This window comes from Sminthopsis crassicaudata, chromosome 6, assembly GCF_048593235.1.
Source record: "Sminthopsis crassicaudata isolate SCR6 chromosome 6, ASM4859323v1, whole genome shotgun sequence".
Taxonomy (NCBI): Eukaryota; Metazoa; Chordata; class Mammalia; order Dasyuromorphia; family Dasyuridae; genus Sminthopsis; species Sminthopsis crassicaudata.
The window spans coordinates 31,068,307-31,090,180 of NC_133622.1; the positions used below are offsets into that span (position 1 = coordinate 31,068,307).

At 39.8% G+C, this 21,874-nt stretch overlaps 1 protein-coding gene across 12 annotated transcripts in view; it reads right to left on the minus strand.

Moving 5' to 3' along the window:
• APBB2 (amyloid beta precursor protein binding family B member 2) overlaps nt 1–21,874 on the minus strand; it is a 423,157-nt gene that overhangs the window by 226,810 nt on the left and 174,473 nt on the right. For 7 of the 12 annotated variants that reach the window (XM_074273730.1, XM_074273722.1, XM_074273728.1 and 4 more), the window contains one exon: nt 8,722–8,839. The exons of the other annotated variants lie outside the window; for them this stretch is intronic. Coding sequence is in view for 1 of the 7 variants with exons in the window: in XM_074273728.1 (XP_074129829.1) it covers nt 8,722–8,767 (46 nt within the window). In the remaining 6 variants the exon portion in view is untranslated. The remainder of the gene's footprint in view (nt 1–8,721; nt 8,840–21,874) is intronic. 12 annotated transcript variants of the gene reach the window in all.

The following is a 21,874-nucleotide window of genomic DNA, read 5'->3' on the forward strand; positions in this document are numbered from 1 at the left end:
TAATAAATTTTGCATTTATTAAAAACTGCTAAGTGCCGGGAATTATATCAAATACTTTATAAATATTTTCTCATTTAATCCTCAAAACAACCCTAGGAAGAAAGTGTCATTATTATCTCCTTTTTTTCCTGCCCACGTCTCACAGCTAGATTGTTTCTGAAAACTCAGAACTCAGCTCTTTCTGACTCCAGGCCAGGACTCTATCCAATGTACTTCTAGATCTAAATGGGCAACTATATCTTTTGAGTAAACAGAATAATAACCCACATTTTCACTTGGCGCTTTGAAATCTTCAAAATATATTACAGACTATTTCAGTTGATTCTCACAACTTTCCTGTGAGATAGGGGTCTCCTACTGTGATTATCCCTATTTTGCAGGTGAGAATCAGTGTCTCTATTTCCAGATCCTATACTCTCCCCAATACATGTCCATCTTAGAAGCAAATGGTTCAAGACAACAAGGCTCTAGGTCTTTCCAAGGATGAATAGGATATTTACTTTGGTAGTTACAGAAGGTCTGGGTCACAACATGCTTTTATATTTTCTTGGATTATGCCAGTAAGTTATGGCAGTAAAAGCTTCAAATGTGTGACTCCAATGGGAGTTCTCATCTTTGAGTATTTTGAGTATTCTAACTATATAACTATACCCATCACTGACTAAGGGAGCTGGAGTAAGTATGTTCCGCCTTTATACAATATCATTATTTCTTACTCTCTATGACCGGGAGAGACACACGAGTAGCCAGCATGAGAGATGGAGCATGGGCCTTTTAGATTAGAACACTGAGGAAATCCAGGGCAGAAATTCAGAATCAAATTTTGGCTGAACAACATTCTTAAAGGCTTAATAAGCTTAAAGCAAGAACAATTTTTTCACTTGTGACCCCTTTTTGCATAAAAAATTTTTGCCCGGCCCTGAGTATATAGGTATATCAAATAGATAAATTAGAATAATAAATCATAATTTCCCAACATCACAATCAGTTATGAGACTCCATATGGGAGTTTTAAAGCCACAGTTTAAAGAGATAGGGCTTAGAGAACATGGCCCTAAGAAAACACCACAAAAGCACTTAAAGTGATTTGCAAAGTGATTTGGAGTCAAACTCCAGGGGTTCCCAATTATTTCTAGAATCAAATGTAAAATCCTCATATGTCTAAAATCTCGATACAATCTGGTCCTTTTCCACTTTTCCAATCTTTTACCTCTTTACTTCTCCCTACTTACACTCAGTAATTCAGACACAGTGGTATGACTTTCCCCACCCTGTGCCCGAGAACACTCTCCCTCGCTTCTTCCTCTTCAAATCTCTAGTCTTCTTCAAACAATGTCCTCTATGGGAAGCCTTTCTTGGCTTCCTATAAAAGATTCATTACATGTAAAAAAAAAAATGAAGTCCAGATCAATTGCTCTGATTCATTTGTCCGAGATAATAACCCCACTAATCAGAGGCTAGCCCAGGTCTCCTGATACCAAGCCTATTTCCCATCCATTTTTCCATTCCCTCCATCAGCTCGAGCATTTGGACCAGCCGCCCCTGGTGATGCTCCACTGCCTTGGCTGCTTTCGATGAACACCTTCCCAGTCCCACTCTTATTGGGGGAAATGACTCAACAATCTGGGTTTTCACAAGTCAGATTCTATCCTACAATCAATACAGACCAAACATAGTTAAAATCCTTCTGGGAAACCATCCCAAGTTGACCAAGTTCAATCATATCAGTTGCTCTGATTGCTGTGACCTGCTGCAACCTTCCTTTCCCTTTACTGCACTCTGGTATTCTTTTGTTCATTTATTTATGGGACACCCCCAGGTGACCAGCTACTGCAGAGGAAGTCAAGCAAGTGTTCAGTGTCCAAAGCCCTTCTCAGAATGATGTTTTTAAATCCACAAAACAAAATACATAGAATTGTAAAGAAAACCAATTTATTTTGAAATTCAGCTATTAGAACATAGTGTTTTGTTTTTGTTTTTGTTTTTTTTAAATTACGGACTCCTGGTGAAGAACTTGTTTTATAGAAGCCTTCCCTCTCCAAAGAGCATCTTTCCAGGAAAGCTGTTGAAAGTCAGGACAGGAGGCAGGCTGCCTCTCAGCTGAGATAACCCCTTCAAATTATGGCGATGTTATCAGTTGGACTTGCCTGCTTATTTCAGCTCCCACAATGCACCAGTCTCCTGATTTGAATTCCATCCCTTCCACGGTTCCTCCTGTCCAGCTTGACCTCTGCCAACACTTCCCAGCTCCATTTCTCTTTTCTCTATGAAGCAGCCTCAGACCCACATACTCAAATCGGCTTCCTCCTTGTAGCCACAGATCACTCGTGGGCTCTTAACGCTGCCCCTGGCCTGCCTACCTTTATTGCACCTGTCCTCCCATCTCCGCTTCTACAGCCTCTGAATCGCACTCCTGCGCCCCAGTTTTAGCCCCACACAGCGGGTACAACTTCACCTGAGATTGCTCTGCCGATTCTTTTGTTGGGAGTACATTTCCAAGTCAAAGATCTACTTTCCAGCTTGGGATCCCTTAGGCCACTGCTAGCCCTCCCTAAGTGGACACCTGCCTTTAGACCACTAAATATCTTCACAACCATGTGCACCTGCTGGAGTTGCAGCCCGGCGTACCTTGCCACTTCCCAGATTAAAAAAAAATACAGGTAACTTCACAAGCCATCAAATCTGACCTCTTACCCAAAGGCGTCCACTTTGGGACATCCTGTTCTAGAAAGGATTCCCATCATGCTTTGCCTTCCCTTTGCCTTGTTTCTCCCCCAAACCAGCTCCTAGACTTTCAACCTGCCGCCCTGGGCATCCTCCCAACCAGGGACCTCCTCCACCCTCTGACGGTCTTTGCTTAGGACCATCAGTTTAGGAACAACAGCAGCCACTCTGCGCCGTGTCCTTGCCTCTGCGCAGCTGCTGCCTCTGTCTCCTCGTGGCCAGGGGGGCCTTCCCCCCCAAAATCCCAACATCCCTTCTTGTCTTCCCCCATAAGAATGGAAGCTTTTTGAAGGCAGGAATTTAGATAACCCCTCTGTGGGTGGTCAGATGCGATCCTGAGAGAACATAGGAGACCGGTCAGACAACATGGCCTACAAGTTCTCATAGAGAAGCACGTGTCCGTGGACCAGCACATATCTTTTTCCTCCATTAATCTCCAATTGAAATTTAGCGTCTCCTACATTTATTTAAAAGCATTATTCTAAAAAGGGGTCCAAGACACCCACAAAAGCTACCAACTCCTTGTCTAGAGGAGAGAGGGAGGGACTGGCAGCCTGGAGGTCACTGACATTAATTGTGAGCCTCTGAACAACTCCAATGGTGCCAAAGTCATGAAAACGGAGCTCACAATTCAGTCCGTAAGGATACCCACATGTTAACTTAGCTTTAAAATGTGATATTAACTACATTTTACTGTTTTTAAATTTATTTAGTTACATAATTCCCAGATATATTTTAATCTACTTGTGGAATGAGGACTCTGGAGTGATGATCCCGAGCCATGGGTGACCCCTTGGTATGTGGTATAGATCAGCTGCTGATCTTGTACCACTGGAAGGACTTTTCTATACCAGACTGATAAACCCCGGTTAAAAAATTGACAAGAATAAATCAAGTTTCCACAGAGAAAAGCTTGATTCTGTGTTGGCAGGTTCATCTTGGCCATGTTAACTTCCTGTCTTAAGGGACAGTAGAATTGAGTAGCTGTAACTCTTTCTACCCTACCACTGGGAAGACAACATTTCAATAGCAAACATTACTTAAAAAGCTCAATACAAATCCACAATGATTTGTCCCCTTCAAATCGAATCAGTTCACAAAAAGAAAATTCTCCTTCTGTCCGAGTCTCTGTCTGTTTCTCTCTCTCTCTCACACATACCACATATATACAGTCAAACTTAACTCTATGCCTTAAGGGGTAAATAGAAATTCAAGAAGACAGACAGTCAGACAAAGTCCCTCAATGACTCCAAAGCATTTCTCTCACTCCAGGAAAAACACACTTGTCTAGAACTGATAACCCAGCCACTCTACAACCTCCTTCTGACTAGGTAAAACAGACCATTCTTTCCCTCATTCATTTCTTTCTTCCCTTGTCCTCATGACTGCTGGGCCCCTGTGACTGCCCAGCCCCCCCCCTTCTCACTGTCACATCACAGCGTCACCCCTGGATGTCCCGGTCTTGGAGAAGGGAGGACTGACAACAACAGCCAGGACACGTGTGCTCTGGAGACCAAGGCAAAGTTCTCCATTCATCGCGAGAACAGGGATCGCCTTCCTCATCTTCCCCAGTGCTGAAAGGCAGAAGTGGCGAGCTTGACAAGAGGTCATTCAGCTCGCAAGCCCACTGAACAATGCCTGAATCCTATTTATTCAATGTCTATGACACCGACCTACGCTGTTAGATAAGAAGACATTTTCTGTGATAAGAGCCCTTCATAAGTGAGAAAGAACAGATTCCTTCCAACTTTTTCTCTATACCAAGTAAAGCGCCTCTAAACTCAGGTAGACATAGAGACATAGGCTAATAGGTAACATTTATTCAGCTTGTTGGGCAATAAGCTACTCCCCAGAAATTAATTTTCTGAGTGACTGAAACTTCTTTCTATCTGCCCAAAACATGAATCAGGTTATTAACTATGTTATATTAATTATTATTAGAATTTATTCTAAGTGGTGTTACATTTTTCCTGATGCTCTAAAAAGTCAAGTCCAGACAAAAATTAACAATGTGACCTGTGGCACTTGCCCGTTTGCCTCAATTTCCTCATTATGGGGATAATAATAGCACCCACCTCCTAGGACCACAGTGAAGATCAAATTGGTAATATTTGTAAAGCTCTTAGCAGAATGCTTGGCACACAGTGGGTGCTGTCCAAATGCGTGTTATCACCATCATTATTAAAAGGCACTAAGCAGTTTGACTTCTCTTAGATGACCCAGTCATCAAAATGGAAATCAAAGATATTTTGATGCTTTAATTTGTCTCAGCCTTCAGAGGACTCTGTGAGCAGACCGGCTTGAAATTTGTGTCATTACTCCGAACACAATTGTCTGGAAGGGGCCAGGAGATGGCACCCAGAGTTCGGGGGCAGCAAGAACCTAACTCTTCTTTTCCACTCAGAAAAAGTAGCTGAAGGTCATGCATCTGGTGGAGGAACTGCCAGAAGTTCCTTGGTCAGGCAGGACCAGTGTCATGTGTTTATATATGTGATACATGAAATGGCACAGTGAATGAATGGCATCAGAAGTGGATTCAAAAAGACCTAAGTTCAAATTCAGCCTCAGATGGTTATTATCTGTGTGACCCTGAACAAGTCACTTCACCCTGTTTCCTCATCTGTAAAATAAGCTGGAGAAGGAAATGGTAAAACGCGCCCTTATCTCCACTCACAAAACCTTGAATGGGGTCACAGAGAGTCAGATATGGCTGGAACCACTGAACAATGATACTGGAGTCCTAGTTATTGGGGCTTGAAATCACAAGTGAAATGTTAATATTGGGAGGGAGAAAAAGGAAAGAAATCATGGAAAGGGATAAAGGGACAGAAAATATTTTCTTATGAACCATTCTATTGTGGAAATTCGATAAAACTATTACTCATACGCATAAGCAATTCTCTTCAGGAGAAAAAAAAATCTCCACAAACTGAGAAGCTAGACCAGATTACCTTGATACAAGGAATTTTGAAAGATTTGTGGCTCACAGTGGACCAAAGCTTAATGTATTTTAGTTTAATATTTTCAATGGTGAGCTAAATGGAACAGGTAAAGTGAAATTAAGGTAAAAGAGAAGTCATTTTAAATTCAAATTTAGAATATACTGTGATATTTTTCTTGGGATTTAATATTTATGTTTTGCTTTGGGCTATCATAAAAATTAACTTTCCTTTCCTTAAGCACACACCAACTGATAATGGGTAAAGGAGAGGAAAAAAAGACAAAAATTTCTTAAACTTGCTACAGATCACCTGAAAGATAGAAAACGCATAGGCAATTGAATAGGAGTTAATGCAGTCTGTTCAGAGTCATGATTTTTATGTATCTCTTATTCATTTATTCATGTTACAATTCTATTTTATTACTATTTTCAGTTTCTTTTTTGTTGCTATCTATTTTCTTTTTTCTTTCTTGTGCTTTTGTACTGATTTTACTTTCACAACATGAAAAATATGAAAATATGTTTAAAATGACTGTACAAGTATAACCTATATGAGACTGTTTGATATCTAGGGGACAAGAGAGGTAAGGGAGGGAGAGAGAAAAAAATGGAATTCAAATTTTTACAAAAATTAATAATGAAAACTATCTTTACATATAATTGGAAAAAATACTATTGATAAAAAAAAAGAAATAGTGAACTGGGTGCTCTCAGAAAAACATGAACAGACTTACAGGAACTTATGAAAAGTGAAATGAGCAGAACCAGAACATTGTATATAGTAACAGCAATATTGTATGATGATCAACTGTAAATGAACTATTCTCAGCAATAAAATTATCTAAGATAATTCTGTAGGACTTATGATGAAAGGTCTGTTCATCTCCAGAGATAGAACTGGTAGAATCTGAATGTAGGTCAAAGAGACTTTTTTCTGTATTTTTCTTGATTTTTTAAAATTGTGTTTTGCCTGTGTTTTCTTTCACAAAATGACTCACATGGAAATGTATTTTGCATGGCCACATTTGTACAGTTAAGTTGCTTGCCTTTTGAATGAGGGGAGAAAGAGAGGGAGGGAAAGAATTTGGAAATCAAAATTTGAAAAAAATGTTACAATTGTTTTTACATGTAATTGGGAAAAAATAAAATATTAAATAAAAAATAGGAAGTTTAATTAAAAAGTCTTAGAGTCTTGTATAGCTATAGAGTTTGGAGCTATGAAATAATGCGTTCCCTAGGATGCAGAGTATGGGAGCTAGCATGGACTGGGATTAGATTGGTAGCCTAATGAATAGAGTGATGGATTTTTAGAAAGAATAGAATTCAAATCCTGTCTCAGATGCTTAGCAGCTGGACAAATCACAAACTCTTATCAGCCTCTACTTTTGTCATCTGTAAAATGGGAGGCAATGGTATATTTAAAAAAATGGATGCATAGGTAACATCTCACAGGACTGTTCTGAGAATAAAATACATATAAAGTGTTTTGCAAATGTTAAAGCACTAAGTGTTAGATCGCTAGCCAAAGAAGTCAATTTTCTTTGGGAGTGATGGAGAGAAAAAGAAATCATGAAATAGGGAAAGAAAGATTGTTGTTGAGCAATCAATAAACAAATATTTATTCAACAGCTTATCTATAACAGGTAATGGAGATATAAAGGAAAAATGAAATGGTTCCTACCCTCGGTAGCTTCCACTCTATCATTTACAGATAAAAGTTTAGACAGAATATATAAAGTTAATTTTACAGAGGGAGGCAGGAGGGAGTGCTAAGGGAAGTCTTCCTATGGGTATCATTTAAGCTGAGTTTTGAAGAAAAATAAATATACTAAGTAGAGGTAGAGAAGGAAGGCAGTGTATCCCAAGTTTGGAGAACAGCTTGCGGGAAAGCCTAGAAATGAAGAAAGTATTGTGTGTGGGAAGAGGAAGAAGACCAGACTGACCAAACCATGGATCCATGAATCATGGGTAAGAAGATGGAAGGGGTAAAGTGAAGAATTTTCATTTGCTCCCAGAGATAACAGGGAATCACTCACCCATCCGAGAAATGACGTGACACATTAGAGAAACATCACTTTGGCAAGAAGGTGGTCAAAAGGGGGAGAGATCTGAAGCAGGGAAACAATTAAGAGACTACAGCAGGCCCCGAGGCACAGCAAGGGCAAAATGTGAGAGGTAGATTACGGAAGCAGAACTGACAAGACACGTCAATTGATTGGATATGGGAAGAGAGCGTGTACAAGGAATTCCAGGTTTTGAACAGGTAACTAGATGGATGGTGATACCCTGGACAGATATAGGGAAGTTTGAGAGAAGGGAAGTTCTGGAGGAAAAGAGTTCTATCCAAGACACAAATAGTAATAAAGGACCAGAATGCAAGAGAGAAGAGGCAAAGATGGGAAGCTATGATCACTGGCCTGGGTGGATCAAGAGTAATACCAAAAAGAATAAAACCGAAAAGGATCAAGAATGAACACCAAAAAGTATCCAGAGAGATTCTAATTTGGAAGAGCTTCTCGAGCTTGAGTACTATGACACACGGTATTTCCCCCAAAGAACACTAGATTGCAGACTCCCTTTGTTTGAAAAATACAAAAGCTTTCTCCCTGGGGAAGCCTAAACACTGTTCTGTCCAGAGGTGAGACGGGATGGCCTCTCTCCTGGACTCGGAGCTATATGATTTTATGATCCATGGGGGATTGGAATAAACCTTGTGAAAATCTTTAAAAAGAAAGAAAACGTTCTGAAATGAGTTCATTACCGTCTGTCTGGAAGGGGTGTTCTTTGTTGGGAAGCTAAATGCCTCATTAAAAGATGCCTCTACACATACAGAGACATGGAAGAAGAGAGATGGTTGCTAATACACGGCTAATCTGAATTGGACTTCAATATACTACCCCCATTTAAACAGAGTTTCTCCATCCAAGGATAATTTTAAAAATTAAAAGGTGCCCCAGGAAAAGCCATTCTCTGCCTTTCCAAGCCTTTAGCTCTCCCAACACGAGCCGCTACATTCAGCACACTACCCACTACTAATAAAAATGAAAGGTACGTACATGAGCTGCTTGGATGGCAGTGAGCCCCTGGGTATCGCCTGCCCATACTGGCCAGTCAGCACATTACCCGGAATTGTCAGCGTTTTCCAAGTACTTAGGAAAGACTGAGGCCGTTAAGCTGGAAAGGAGAGGGGGAAAAAAGTAGAAACAAAAGGGAGATTTAGGATAATGACAGCATTTTTTTCATTAAAATGCTAATGACCACCACAAATTTCACCATAACCATGTTTATAAATTATTCAGTCACATCAGCAGAGAGGAAGCCTCTAGATAGCTACAGGCGAGCGAGGCAACAAATGTTTATAATTAATATGTGGCCGCCGTAAAGAATCGTGCTGGACCCGGAAAGTCCTTAATCAGGCTTCAGGGCCTCTCTAGCAGATAGAGCAGACAGAACAGGCCAGGCCGGCCTCATTACTTTAATACGGCCCACATTGCCTTTTCTCCTCAAGCCCCAGACGGCATCCCTGCCAATAATGTGACAGGCTGGGAAAAGCCTCAGTGCTTTCTGAAAGAAAAGGGGGAGCAGAGCCTCTGGAGCGTGGACGGCGGACATCAAACTGGCTTCAGACAAACGGCGCCCTTGGAGCCCAGGGGCTCCCGCTAATTCATTAAAGAGGGTGCCCTTTCAAATTAATGATGCAAATAAACAAACCTAAACAGAGCGGGGAGAAAGAAGGTCTGCCACACAAGAAAATGCTAGATTCTAGACAGGATAGCAGTAAAGAACCTGGCTTCTTCTTTGGCTTACATTTTGGGGTAGAATGACATAAAAAATACTCCAAGCTTCAGCACAGATTCAAAGAACACTGTTCCATTCTAGCACAAAAAGATATTTATTCTTTACTTTGACTTTAGATGAAAAGCCTTTTCTATAAGACTATGACAGGTGGGGATGTAGTATGTAGTGATGGGGGGACTGGGGAGGTGGTCCGGCATTATAAGGTCAGGGCAGTATGGGAGGGGGATGGGGGAGGCAAGAAAACAGCAACTACCACTAAGATGACCAGCTTTTCAGTAATGCTTTCTCACTGAGCGTATCAAACAAAAGCAATGTGGTTTATGGAATGGAGTGCTGGATTGTAGTGATGGAGACCTGAATTCAAAACTCAGCTGATGTGGTAGTTGATTTAATGCAATTGTTTTTTCTTTTCCTTATTTCTTTTCTTTGTTACAAGAGATAACTTGGTGTGAAGGAAAAAAGGAGGAATTCAGCCATAAAAATGACATAATAGGGGCAGCTAGGTGGCGCAGTGGATAGAGCACCAGCCTTGAATCTAGGAGGACCTGAGTTCAAATGTGGTCTCAGACACTTAACACTTCCTAGCTGTGTGACCCTGGGCAAGTCCCTTAACCCCAATTGCCTCAACAGCAACAACAAATTGATAAAAATAAAGTTAAAAAATTACATGACATCAATGCTTTTTACCAAAAAACAAAAACAAAACAAAAAATCTCTGACCTTTATTTCAGGTAGTCCAGGTTATTAGCATGGGTCCTTTTAACTGCATCCTAATCCTCTAGGCTCACTTAATGACCTCTAAATCACTGGTTTTAGTCAACTCCTGATTCTGCAGCTCTTCCAAGAGCTTCATTAGTGAAGTGAACCACAAGAGTTTAGTCTGTCAGAAGTTGACTGCCTACACTGGAAAGATCCACTGAAAAATGGCTTCCCTCTCTGCCTGTGGGTGGTGAGAGAGACAATGACTTCCGCACTTCCCAGTGGGTTCCAAAATGAACCAAACTTACTCATCTGCCTCCAAGTGATAAAAAATACTAAAGCAGATGGAACACAAATGACTTATTTGTTGATAAGGAAGTCTTGAAAAATCATAAAATTTTAAGTAAACAAGATCTACTTAAATAGAGAAATAAGTGGAGATGACTTCTAAACATAGAAAAACAAATTCAGTAGTTATTTTTTCCCTCTCTTCTTTCCAAGACAACACAGTCTAACAGTGCTGTGCTTGTCACAAAAACCTATTCAATTTAGCTGTTATTATGAAAACAAAGCAATCAGAATAGTTTTTTAAGTCCTCCTTTAAATCAAACTGACATTTCCATCTTTTTAAATGAAAAAATATTTGCAGAAAGAGGGAAAACTTGCCTGTTGCCTTTGCACTGTGAAATCTTTCCATTCACTTGCAGATATGAAATCAAATTTCAAAAGAACTGAAGGAAATGGAAGGTAGGCTCTCAGGAGCTAAATTCCGTAAGAAGTAGGGAAAGCTGTCAAGCACAAAAGGCTGAAGACACAAAGATTCTGACATAGATAGGAGGGAGCTGCCTGGAAAACAAGATGTGGACACACAGGGAACTCGCTGACCCTCTTAAATTTTTAAACGATACAAACAGAGGTTGGAAGCAAGAAGACATAATGGAAGAAAGACTGTAAGTTCTGACTTGTAAGAACATCTACAGTGCTGCAAGCCAAAATGAATTGAAACATATAAGGAAGGCTTTGTTGTTCAGTCACATGCTCATTTGGAGTTTTCTCAGCAGTGGTATTAGTTTGCCATTTCCTTTTCCAGCTCATTTTACAGATGAGGAAACTGAGCCACACAGAGTTAAATAACAGCCTAGGGTTACACAGCTAGTATCTGATGTTGGATTTGAACTCCAGAAAATGAGTTTTCCTGACTAAGATCAGACTCTACCACATCACCCCAAGGTGAGAAAAACGAAGGATAATCAAAAGGAGGGTTATGTTACTGTTGTTCATTTTATCTATAAAGCAGAATTGGGGAGGGTAAAAGAAGGGACAGACCCAAATCATAGAATAAAATCTTAGAATAGACAAGATGAGAGAATTAATGAAGGGAACCAAGAAAAGAAATTCTTCTTAGATGCGGAAGCCAATAACAATGTGATCCTAATCCTTTCGACTCTGAGATTATGTGATTATATTAATTGACCAGGAGACAACTTGGTAGAGTGATTAGAGGGACAGAAAGATAAGTTCAAGCCCTGCCTTTGGTGCAAACTAGTTATGAGCTCTAGGAAAACTCAATTAACTTCCCAGGACTCCAGGCAGACTTTAGCCGACAAATTGCCAATTTTCATTGGTGCAGAATCAGTCTCCTTGCAAAGACAAAATCATGGACTAAAGAAGCCTAAAGCTATGGATGGTGCAGTTCTCTTAGAACACATCTCAGAATCATACTAATAGGCTTTTAAAAAATCATGATTCAATATAAGTAGAATAGCCACCGATATGGCCAATGAAGTCCTAACTCACGTGGGATTCCATTATTCCATTATTATACTAGGATATAAATTTCCATGCAATCTTCATCAGGTATAACGTTTCATTTAGCACGTGGCGGAGGCGTCTGTACGGCATAAGGGCATCAAGAAATACTATTTGACAAGAACACTGATGAGCAAGTTTTATCGTTTTGGTGAAAATGTAATTTTTTCCATCTGTTAAAGGGAAATAAAAGTAAACATTTTTATAAAATCTCCATAAAAGTAAAAATATTTCTGTCCATTTAACCTACACAGTATCTCAAAGGAGAAACAAATCATTCAGGGAAATGAACAAAGCAGTACCTCACTCTTTTTCTGAAGCAGGTATCTGACGAGAGATCAAGATAAACAGGGCATACATCTTAGGTAAGCAGCAAGGGATGTATTTATGAGGCCTTGACGTGTTTACTTTGCAACTTTTTATCACTATATTTACGGGGCTAGGAATAATATATTCAAGACCACAAATGGCTCATAAGAACAATCATCTTTAACAAATCCATTAACACTTCTTCCAAGAATCCCCAGTATGTTGACATGGGTAAATGGGAGGAGGAGCCCCACAAAAAGAAAAAAAAATCTAACACCAATAATCCTCTCACATCTACTAGCTTCTTTTTCAGTGCCTTATAGTCACCTTCTCCAGAGCATTTCTCATTTTAATATTTATTATTCCTAGATTCATTACTGTTATTCCAAAATGGAAGCTTATGAGAATATCAATAAACAAAAAGATTATTGTTTTAATTAGTTTGGGCTTCTTTAAAAATAGATAAAAGCTAAAGTCAATTACTGCACACCTATTTTGTGACATTTAAAAGAAGGATGATGGTTACGTGGATAGAGTGACAGGCTGGAGTCAAGAAGACTCATCTTCCTGAATTCAAATCTGGCTTCAGATATTTACTAGCTATATGACCATGGGCAAGTCACTTAACTTTGTTTACCTCAGTTTTCTCATGTGTAAAATAAGCTAAAGAAAGAAATGGCAAACAAACCACCGCAGCATCTTTACCAAGAAAACCAGATATGAGTCAGATATGAGTGACCGACAACATTTAAAACAATATATTATAAAATTCCAATTCTGTATGTCTCCTCTAATATTAGGACTACCCCAAACCATTAGGAGAATATGGTTCTTCAGACTCTTTTCCTTGATCAGTTTGCTTCTCCTGCCCCCATTAAGAGTTAATCAGAAGGTAATTGAACAAAGAATTTCCCACCTAAGTGTTTTATTTTGGTCAAGGGCAAAGGAGTGAAGGGAGAAAGGACTAGGGTCATCAGTAGTGATTTATTGGTGGGAAGAGATGTTAGTAATGTTTCACAATCAATTCACAAATGATATCTTAATCACCACTGCCTTACTCACTCAAGTTAAAATTCAAAAAGCAAAAAAGTCCCCAGATTCAAGATCTTACATTCCACCGGGAGAAATAACACGTGCACGCAAAACTGTGTAACAACCACACGAAAGAAATTTCTGAGGAAATACTAACAACATGAGAGCGGGGTGGGAGAGCAACGTCATGATAGGATTCCCCAAAAGAGCAAGACAGGGAACTGGACCACAGGATTAGAGACACTGGGCACTTTATCCTGGGGGGGGGGGCACTGCTCTATCCATCTTACTTCCCTCACAAATACTTTAAGACTTAAGCACAACAGAAAAGAACAAGAGTGAGCTAGATCTATTAAGTCAAGGACACAAAAATTTGTTTGGGGGGGAGGGGAAGGAACTTGAACCTGATACTTCAGAAGCTCTAATTCCATGAGGAGCACAAAAAAAAAAAAAAAAAGATTTTAAAAGGAACAAATAAGGATACTGACCAGAAATCACAGAATAACATTTTAGAAGAGACAAGACAGGATGAGAATCAATGAAGCAGCCAAAGCAAATAAATTCTTCTCCGTGGAGGGAAGCCCCCCCCCAAAAAAAAGACCCTAAAAAATCTGTTATATTCTCATTCTCTCTCTCTCTTTTTTTCCTCTCTCTTCCTTTCTCCCTCCTTCCTTCTGTCTCTGTCTCTCCGTCTCTGTCTCTCTCCGTCTCTGTCTCTCTCCGTCTCTGTCTCTCTCCGTCTCTGTCTCTCTCCGTCTCTGTCTCTCTCCGTCTCTGTCTCTCTCCGTCTCTGTCTCTCTCCGTCTCTGTCTCTCTCCGTCTCTGTCTCTCTCCGTCTCTGTCTCTCTCCGTCTCTGTCTCTCTCCGTCTCTGTCTCTCTCCGTCTCTGTCTCTCTCCGTCTCTGTCTCTCTCCGTCTCTGTCTCTCTCCGTCTCTCTTCTGTCTCCGTCTCTCCTCTGTCTCCGTCTCTCTTCTGTCTCTGTCTCTGCCTCTCTTCTGTCTCTGTCTCTGTCTCTCTTCTGTCTCTGTCTCTGTCTCTCTTCTGTCTCTGTCTCTGTCTCTCTTCTGTCTCTGTCTCTCTTCTGTCTCTGTCTCTCTTCTGTCTCTGTCTCTGTCTCTCTTCTGTCTCTGTCTCTGTCTCTCTTCTGTCTCTGTCTCTGTCTCTCTTCTGTCTCTGTCTCTGTCTCTCTTCTGTCTCTGTCTCTGTCTCTTTTCTGTCTTTCTGTCTCTCTCTTCTGTCTTTCTGTCTCTCTCTTCTGTCTTTCTGTCTCTCTCTCTCTGTGTGCATTTGTTTCTCTGTCCCTGTCCTTATCTCTGTTTATCTGTCTATCCTCTCTCTGACCCTATCTCTGTCTGTGTCTCCCCATCCAACTCCCTCTCCTCCCACGAATTTAGAAAACAAACAATAAAAATTTCTTAGCACTGCATATGGGAAAAAAGTAAACATAAGTAAATAGGTACTGGATACAAGTCCTTAAATACTTGGGGCATTAGCTTTGAGATAACATGGCAAACACCTAGCATTAATATGATACTATTTAAAGTACAGTTTCATTCTATTTTCCCCATCAACCTTAGGAAGTAGGTACTATTATAATCCCGATTTTACAAATGAGAGAAGGCAAACAGAAACTAAAAGCCTTGTTCAGGATCATAAACTAGATTGCATATGAGGTAGGATTTAAATACTCAGGCAGGAAAATGTCGGGTCCCAACTGGCTCCCACACACTCCTAGACTTGGGTCTCTATGACCATGGTTCTTGCTGCCTAAATTAGCCAATTTTCCTCCCTTCCTCTTTCTTGCCTCCTTGTCAATTAGCTGAAGTTGCCAGATGCCTTTATTCCTGAACAACATTACTGCAATAAAGATTTTTTTTAAATCTAGATGTACTTAACCCCACACTAGCAAGTCTGGCAATTAATCTACAAGATTTTATTTCAAAATAAAAAGAAGGAAAATCAGTAGAGGGAAGGTGAAATGAACAAGAACTATTGACATCACTAAAGAGCTTGTCTGTGGGGTCTTTGTGGGATTCTCTACATTCATAGGCAGAGGGATCCACGACCTGGGCAGCCAATCAATGGTTTCACTGCTGTCAAATAGCAAATTATTTAACTAAGGTCAAGAGGCAAAACAGAACTATGTGGGGAATGTGGTTAGAATGGGAACGTGTTCCCTACTGCTCGATGGAAAATGTAAACTTACTCGGGGCTGGAGAGGTCAACTGGCTTTTCTGCTTTTTCTCTACCAGACACACTGCTCACTCCAGACGGAAAAATTTTGCTTTCAAATATTTTTATAGAGCTTCTCTTTTTAATATACAAAATGTTCCAACTCAAGCAGCTCAAATCCGAGATACTGTCTCCAGCAGAGTTCTTAAATCAAAAACCAGCCTTTGCAAATTCCCCTAAAACAATTTCCAAAAAATCATCATTGCTTTTCCCCCTCCATTCTTCACCTTCAATTTTTCTTTCTTCATTTTCTGTAAACTTCCCTTTCTCCTGCCCTCTCCCGAATCCTGTCCTAACACATTTTTTCTTCCTGAATTGGCTACTTCAAGTGGATAGTGGTTATTTCCCCTAAGTTGGCAAAGATATTATCATTTTCAAATCTGCCATTGAACTAAATAATAATATCAATTCTAATAATAGTTAACATTCATATACGTCTTGGAGGTTTGCAAAGCACTTTCCATATGGGATCACATTTGATTCAGACAATTTCAGGTCCCTGTCACCGGTCTCTGGGATTCTGTCTTTGCCTCTGCCCCTTCCCAGCAAGCTCTGGGTCTTTCCCAGCACCTGCCTCCAGAATCTGTCTTCACCCCAGAGTTTGAGTCAGCCTCTCCCAGCCACCCCCCTTTCTGCCCAGATCCTTACCCCAGGGTCTTCTCCAGGGCTTCAGAAGTTATCCCTGTCCTGACCCATCTTCCACTGCCACCTGCTGCCTTAAGAACGAATCCCCTCCAGCCAAACCACATGAATGGGCTGGCTAGAATTCCCAGGACACCTGTCCTAAGGTTGGATTTCAAGGACAGACCCCATGAGAAAGCCAACGTCTCAGTCCTTTCTCCACTGACACCTTTCTAAGATTTAATCCCTTACCGTGTTCTCACACCCTTATATTTTCTCTATCCCAGTGATTCTGGGATATCCCAGTTAGCTGGCCACCTAACTGCGTATGCAAAACCATCAATAAAAGTGCAGTCTGAGAGGGTTATTCAAATGTTCAAAACCTGAGTACAGCAAAATAAGCTAGAGAAGTTGATGAAAGAAGGCAAATTTAGCCCTTCAGGAACCCATCCTATTTGGTGAGTGGGATCTATCATGGGACTATGACTTTGCAAATGTATTCTTTACTCAATAAGAACCACAGTGGGGGTGATAATATTATATATATTATATATAAATATAAGTACTAAAGTATGTTCTATGTCATATTATAGTACATAAAATAAATAGCATTCTATAATACACATAAAAACTTCATATAACTACATATTGTGATATACATTTTCTATTATGGAATTATATATTATACATGTATATCAAAAAGCATATTTGCATAAAGAAATATATGAAATGAAGAGAAGATACAGAGAAAGTATTTAAATGAAGATTGATGAAGTTATAAAACAAACAAAAAAAAAAAACCAATCCTGTCAGACTATATACTATGGTCTTCCTAGACAGAAAAAAAAAAAAAAAAAAAAAGAAAATACACATAGATGAAAAGATTGGGAAAGAGATCACAAGTCTGGCATAAAGGCATTAAAGACTAGCTATGGGAAGCTAATTATCTTGACATCTCCTCAAGGCCTTTATCTAAAGCAAGGCAATGAATAATTTCCTGGCTTGCCTTACTTATAATTTCATCCTTCAAAGCGTAGAAGGCACCTGCAAAAGGACAACAGAAAATAGAAACAAAAGTGTGACACGTGGTCATAAGGACAGCTGAGAATAAGCCAGTGGCCAGTTAGACTAGTTTATGGTTTAAATAAATAAAATCTCACATTTTTCCTTGAGCCCAAACTTCTAGAAATCAAATCAGAAGGGAGGGAAAATTAAACAAAAATAATAAAAAATAACATGAAAGGATAAATGGAAAGGAACAAATGTCTTTAAAAGAAAAGACAATTGAATCTGGAAATTATGATATAGTTTCCAGACTAATATTCTTAAAATTCTCTCAAAATTCTAGTACCTGTTATTAAAGCAATAGTTCATAATATATATGTATTATTTCTCCCCCCTTTCTTCACAAGAGAAATGTATTCTCCCTCCAGAGAAATAATAATTCCTAAAAATTTTAGGGCACTTTAATTTACAACAATGCCACTGAGTTAATGCAAATGTTGTCCCCACTGCATAGGTTTGAGAAGACCAAAGAATTAGAGATCTGATAGTTATACAACTTAGCAAATCTCTCAAGACAGTTTTGAACTCAGCTCAATTCACTGCAAATCCAGTATATTTTAGGGTCATGAGCAAAACAATTTGATTTAATATAGATATAATCTAGCTAAAATTTAGCATACTCCAAACATTTTTCCTTTTTTTTTTTTTCCTTTTTGTTTCTGTTTTGGTATTTTTTATTGTTCTCTCGAAGTTCAGGCTCAGGACGAAATGCATAATTTTATTAATTTAAGAGGGGGAAATCAAAGGCTAATCCTTTTAAAAATAAAGTACTAAACTGGATTAGAAAAAAATTCAGGAAGGAGAAAAGAAAAAGCAAGTGAAAGTTAGCCCTTAGTAAAAGTCCTTTCTCTGTCTCATTCTCCCTCTTTCTCCTTCTGTTGGGAACACAATATGTGACTTTGCTTTACCTCTGGTAGATCTTTTCTTCTCTTCCTGTGAGAGGATGATGATGACACAAGGAGACAGAGGCAGTTGCGTTCTCTGCCTCCCCACTGAGACGCGTTGTGTCGTCTGACCTCTCTCCCCCCCTTCTGCCTCCTATTTATTTTCCCAGTCCACAAGCAACACCTGTGTCAGTAAAGGCTGTTTTGAAACACCTTCCAAATGTTCACAGCTGCGGAGGCTCTCGGAGAACTGACCTGTCCCTTCACTTAGGCATGTTCCTTAACATCCTTCCTTCCCTCCCTCCCTCCCTTTCTCCTCCTCTTCCAAGTGAAGATTGGAACAATTTAATCAGTTAGCCTGTGGAAACCCCAAGGGAAGGAATGTGTCTTCCTCATTACAGGGGATGATCTTTCCAGTAATAGCAATTAGAGCAGCACCTATATTGGGTTTTAAATCCACAAGTAGTTCACTGCTTATTACTCAAAATTGATTGAATTTCTGGCTTTAGTTTGTCATAAAGTAGAAGCATTCTAATTCTGTGAACACAAAAAAACCATGGTTATACAAGGCCTGAATAGCTTCAAAGGAAGAAATGCTATCTTTGAGATGATTCTTACAGATGTTAAACCTTGATTTACAAACACAGGTTATAAATGTCTTAAAAGAAAAGTAGATTTTTTTTCATAAATGCCAAAATGAAGGGTCTTGATTCTGGACTCACATGGCACTCTAACATCAATTTAACAATTTATTTGTTAGAGAGGTTTATAATCAATCATAAAAGTTGTGGTATGAATACGATTTACATAATCTTGGCTACGTCTCTTTATAAGGAAAGTAAAATAGAGGGGATAGTCCTAGTTGACCTCTCAGGCCCCTTCTTCCTCTAATACTGTGATTCTGTTAATCATTATGAATATGCCAAGGCCAGGCCAGGGAAGGGAGTTAGGGTTGAGAGCCTTTATTTTTGGCCAAAAGTTTTACCTTTTTAATAGTTTGTAGATAGGTAGGTTCTTCATTCTGGCCAATCAACTTTGCTTGGATGAATGTTACCAAGTTTATTATCTAGTGTCATAATCATATATAGCATTAGAAAATATGAAATGACTCCTTGGAAACAAAAATTCTTCAAAATAACAATTTAAAATAAATGAACCTAGATCTAAAACTTTGGAAAAAATGTGCCATAAAAACCCTTTTTTTCTTCTTGGGTACAAACACACACACACACACACACACACACACACAAAAACACACACACACAAAAACACACAACTCCAACCAAAAATAAAACGTAAAAAAATCTAATTTGTATTTGACTAGCCATATAGTAGCACTAGAGGCAAGTGTTTGTCCCATTTTTCTCAGATAATTTCCAGAATAAAAATTATTTGATATGGGGGTAAATATTAAAATAATTGCAACAAGAAATTAGGTTCTGCACACATATATTGTAGCTGAGATATACTGTAACATATTTTAACATGTATAAGACTGCCTGCCATCTAGGGGAGGGGGTGGAGGGAAGGACAGGAAAATTCAGAACAGAAGGGAGTACAAGGGATAATGTTGTAAAAAATTACCCATGCATATGTACTGTCAAAAAAAAAGTTATAATTATAAAATTAAATAATAAATTTTAAAAATTGCCACATTAGCCAAAAAGTGATACTACTTACTGGATCTATACCATAAGGAGATCAAATAAAGTAGAAAAGAATATACAAAAATATTTAGAGAAGCTCTTTTGGGGGTAGCCAAACTGAAAACTAAGAGGATTCCCATCAACTGGAGAATGGGGGAACGGAGTGCTGGGTCTGGAATCAGAAGACCTGAGTTCAAATGTGGCCCCAGATACTTATTAGCTATGTGACACCGGCTAAGTCATTTAACCCCGTTTGCCTCCATTTCCTTCTTATCTATAAAATGAGCTGGAGAAGGAAATGGCAAACCACTCCAGCAGCTTTGCCAAGAAAACTCCAAAAGGGCCCCCAGACAAATGAAATGATTGAAAACAACATTTTTCTAGGGGTTGGGAGTACAGAAAGACTAGCAGATGGAGGGGGGAATAGGGAAACAATCAGGGAAGGTTTGATGGCACTTGAGCAGAGCCATGAATAAGAAGGAAGTGTGTTTCAGAGATGAGGCACATCCAAATTTGTGCTTCTTCCCTACTTTAACTGAAATTAGACACTTAGATGATAACCCTTCTACTTTCACTGTTTCCTTTCATTTCTCCTTCTTATTACAACATTAGCCAAAAAGTGATGCCACTGACTAGGTTTACACCACAAGGAGATCAAATAAAGTGGAAAACAATATCCAAAAACACTTAGAGGAGTTATTTCTCACTAAAAGAACTCCAGCCTATCAGACAAATGCAAACATGTCTGCGCATGTGTCTATCTGGACCGGCCGCTCCATCCATCCGCAGGGAGGACGTGAAATAACCCCACTCTGATTGCAGGGACAGCACAAGGTTCAGTATCTACTCTGCTACTATCTGGCCCTTCGGTTAAGCCGAACATTCTCATGTTACTCCTTTGCATTAAGGACGTGCTATTATCTGAAAACAGCTATGAAAATGCATGATTAAGTGTAAACAGGATGGGGAGCCATATCTCTGACACATCAAAAGAGATGACTTTAGTGTATTGACTAGCTAACAGCTTTCAAAGGAGAAAAATGGAAGCTTGAGGGACTCGTGGTCCTTTTTGAGACCTTGAGGTGTTTTTGAACATGGTGCAAGAAGAAGAAAAGTAAAGAGACAGAAGAGAATATATATAAGATTCCACTCCAAAGAATCAGGAAGGGAGTGCATTAGCTGTATCCTGTGAACGTGCATCTGGGAAATGAGGAATTGAGGGCCAGCTGAGACACAAAGAGAAACCTGGCTGCTTTTATTGCCAAGGAAACCCAGAAAAGGATGGCTCAGAGGTTGGCGGGACATCACCCTGAGGAAGCAGAAAACAAAAAGCCGACTAGGAATAGGGTAAGAACTTGGACAAATGGAGCCACCAGAACAACTTCCCCATCCTGGGGGACCTCCTGAAGGCTCCTCCATGCATCACAGGCTGGGGCCAGAGTAGGAGTGACCTTTTAGCCCAAGGCAGACTTCCAAGGGAGGACCAGAGACATCAGTGCACTTAAGTGGTCAGCCTCCCTTCACATCCTCCCACCCAAGGCACATTTAAGTGCCCAATGGCAGTATCACTTATATAGAGTTTTGAAAATCTTAAGCTCCCTGGGGAGGAAGAAGCATCTTTATATCCATTTTTAGACGAGGTAGCCGGGGTTAACCGAGAGATTCGAGGACATGCCATGGCTACCCACCTGCCTTTAGGGCTCTGAAGAATGGGTCTGTTTACTATAAAGAAATGGGCAGCCTCCCTAAAAGTCTCCCCCAACTACTTCCCAAAGTCACTAATTTCTTTAACCTTTCATTCCCTAATTAGCCATAAAAAGCTTAAAGTGCTGCTCGAGACAGAAGAAAAGGAGATTTGGCTTCAGGAGACCCGAATCTGAATCCCCCATCTAACATTTAGCAGCAGAGTGTTACCGCTCTTCAGACATGTCTGAGCCTTTCTGACCCCAGGTACCACACTGTCCATAAAGTGGTTTGCCATTATCTTTTCCAATGGATTAAGGCAAAAGAAGGTAAAATACTTGCCCAATGACTGTGGCCAGATTTTAACTCAGGCCTCCCTAACTGCAGACTCAGCACTCTTTCTGAACCATCTAGATGCCTCTTCAAGCAG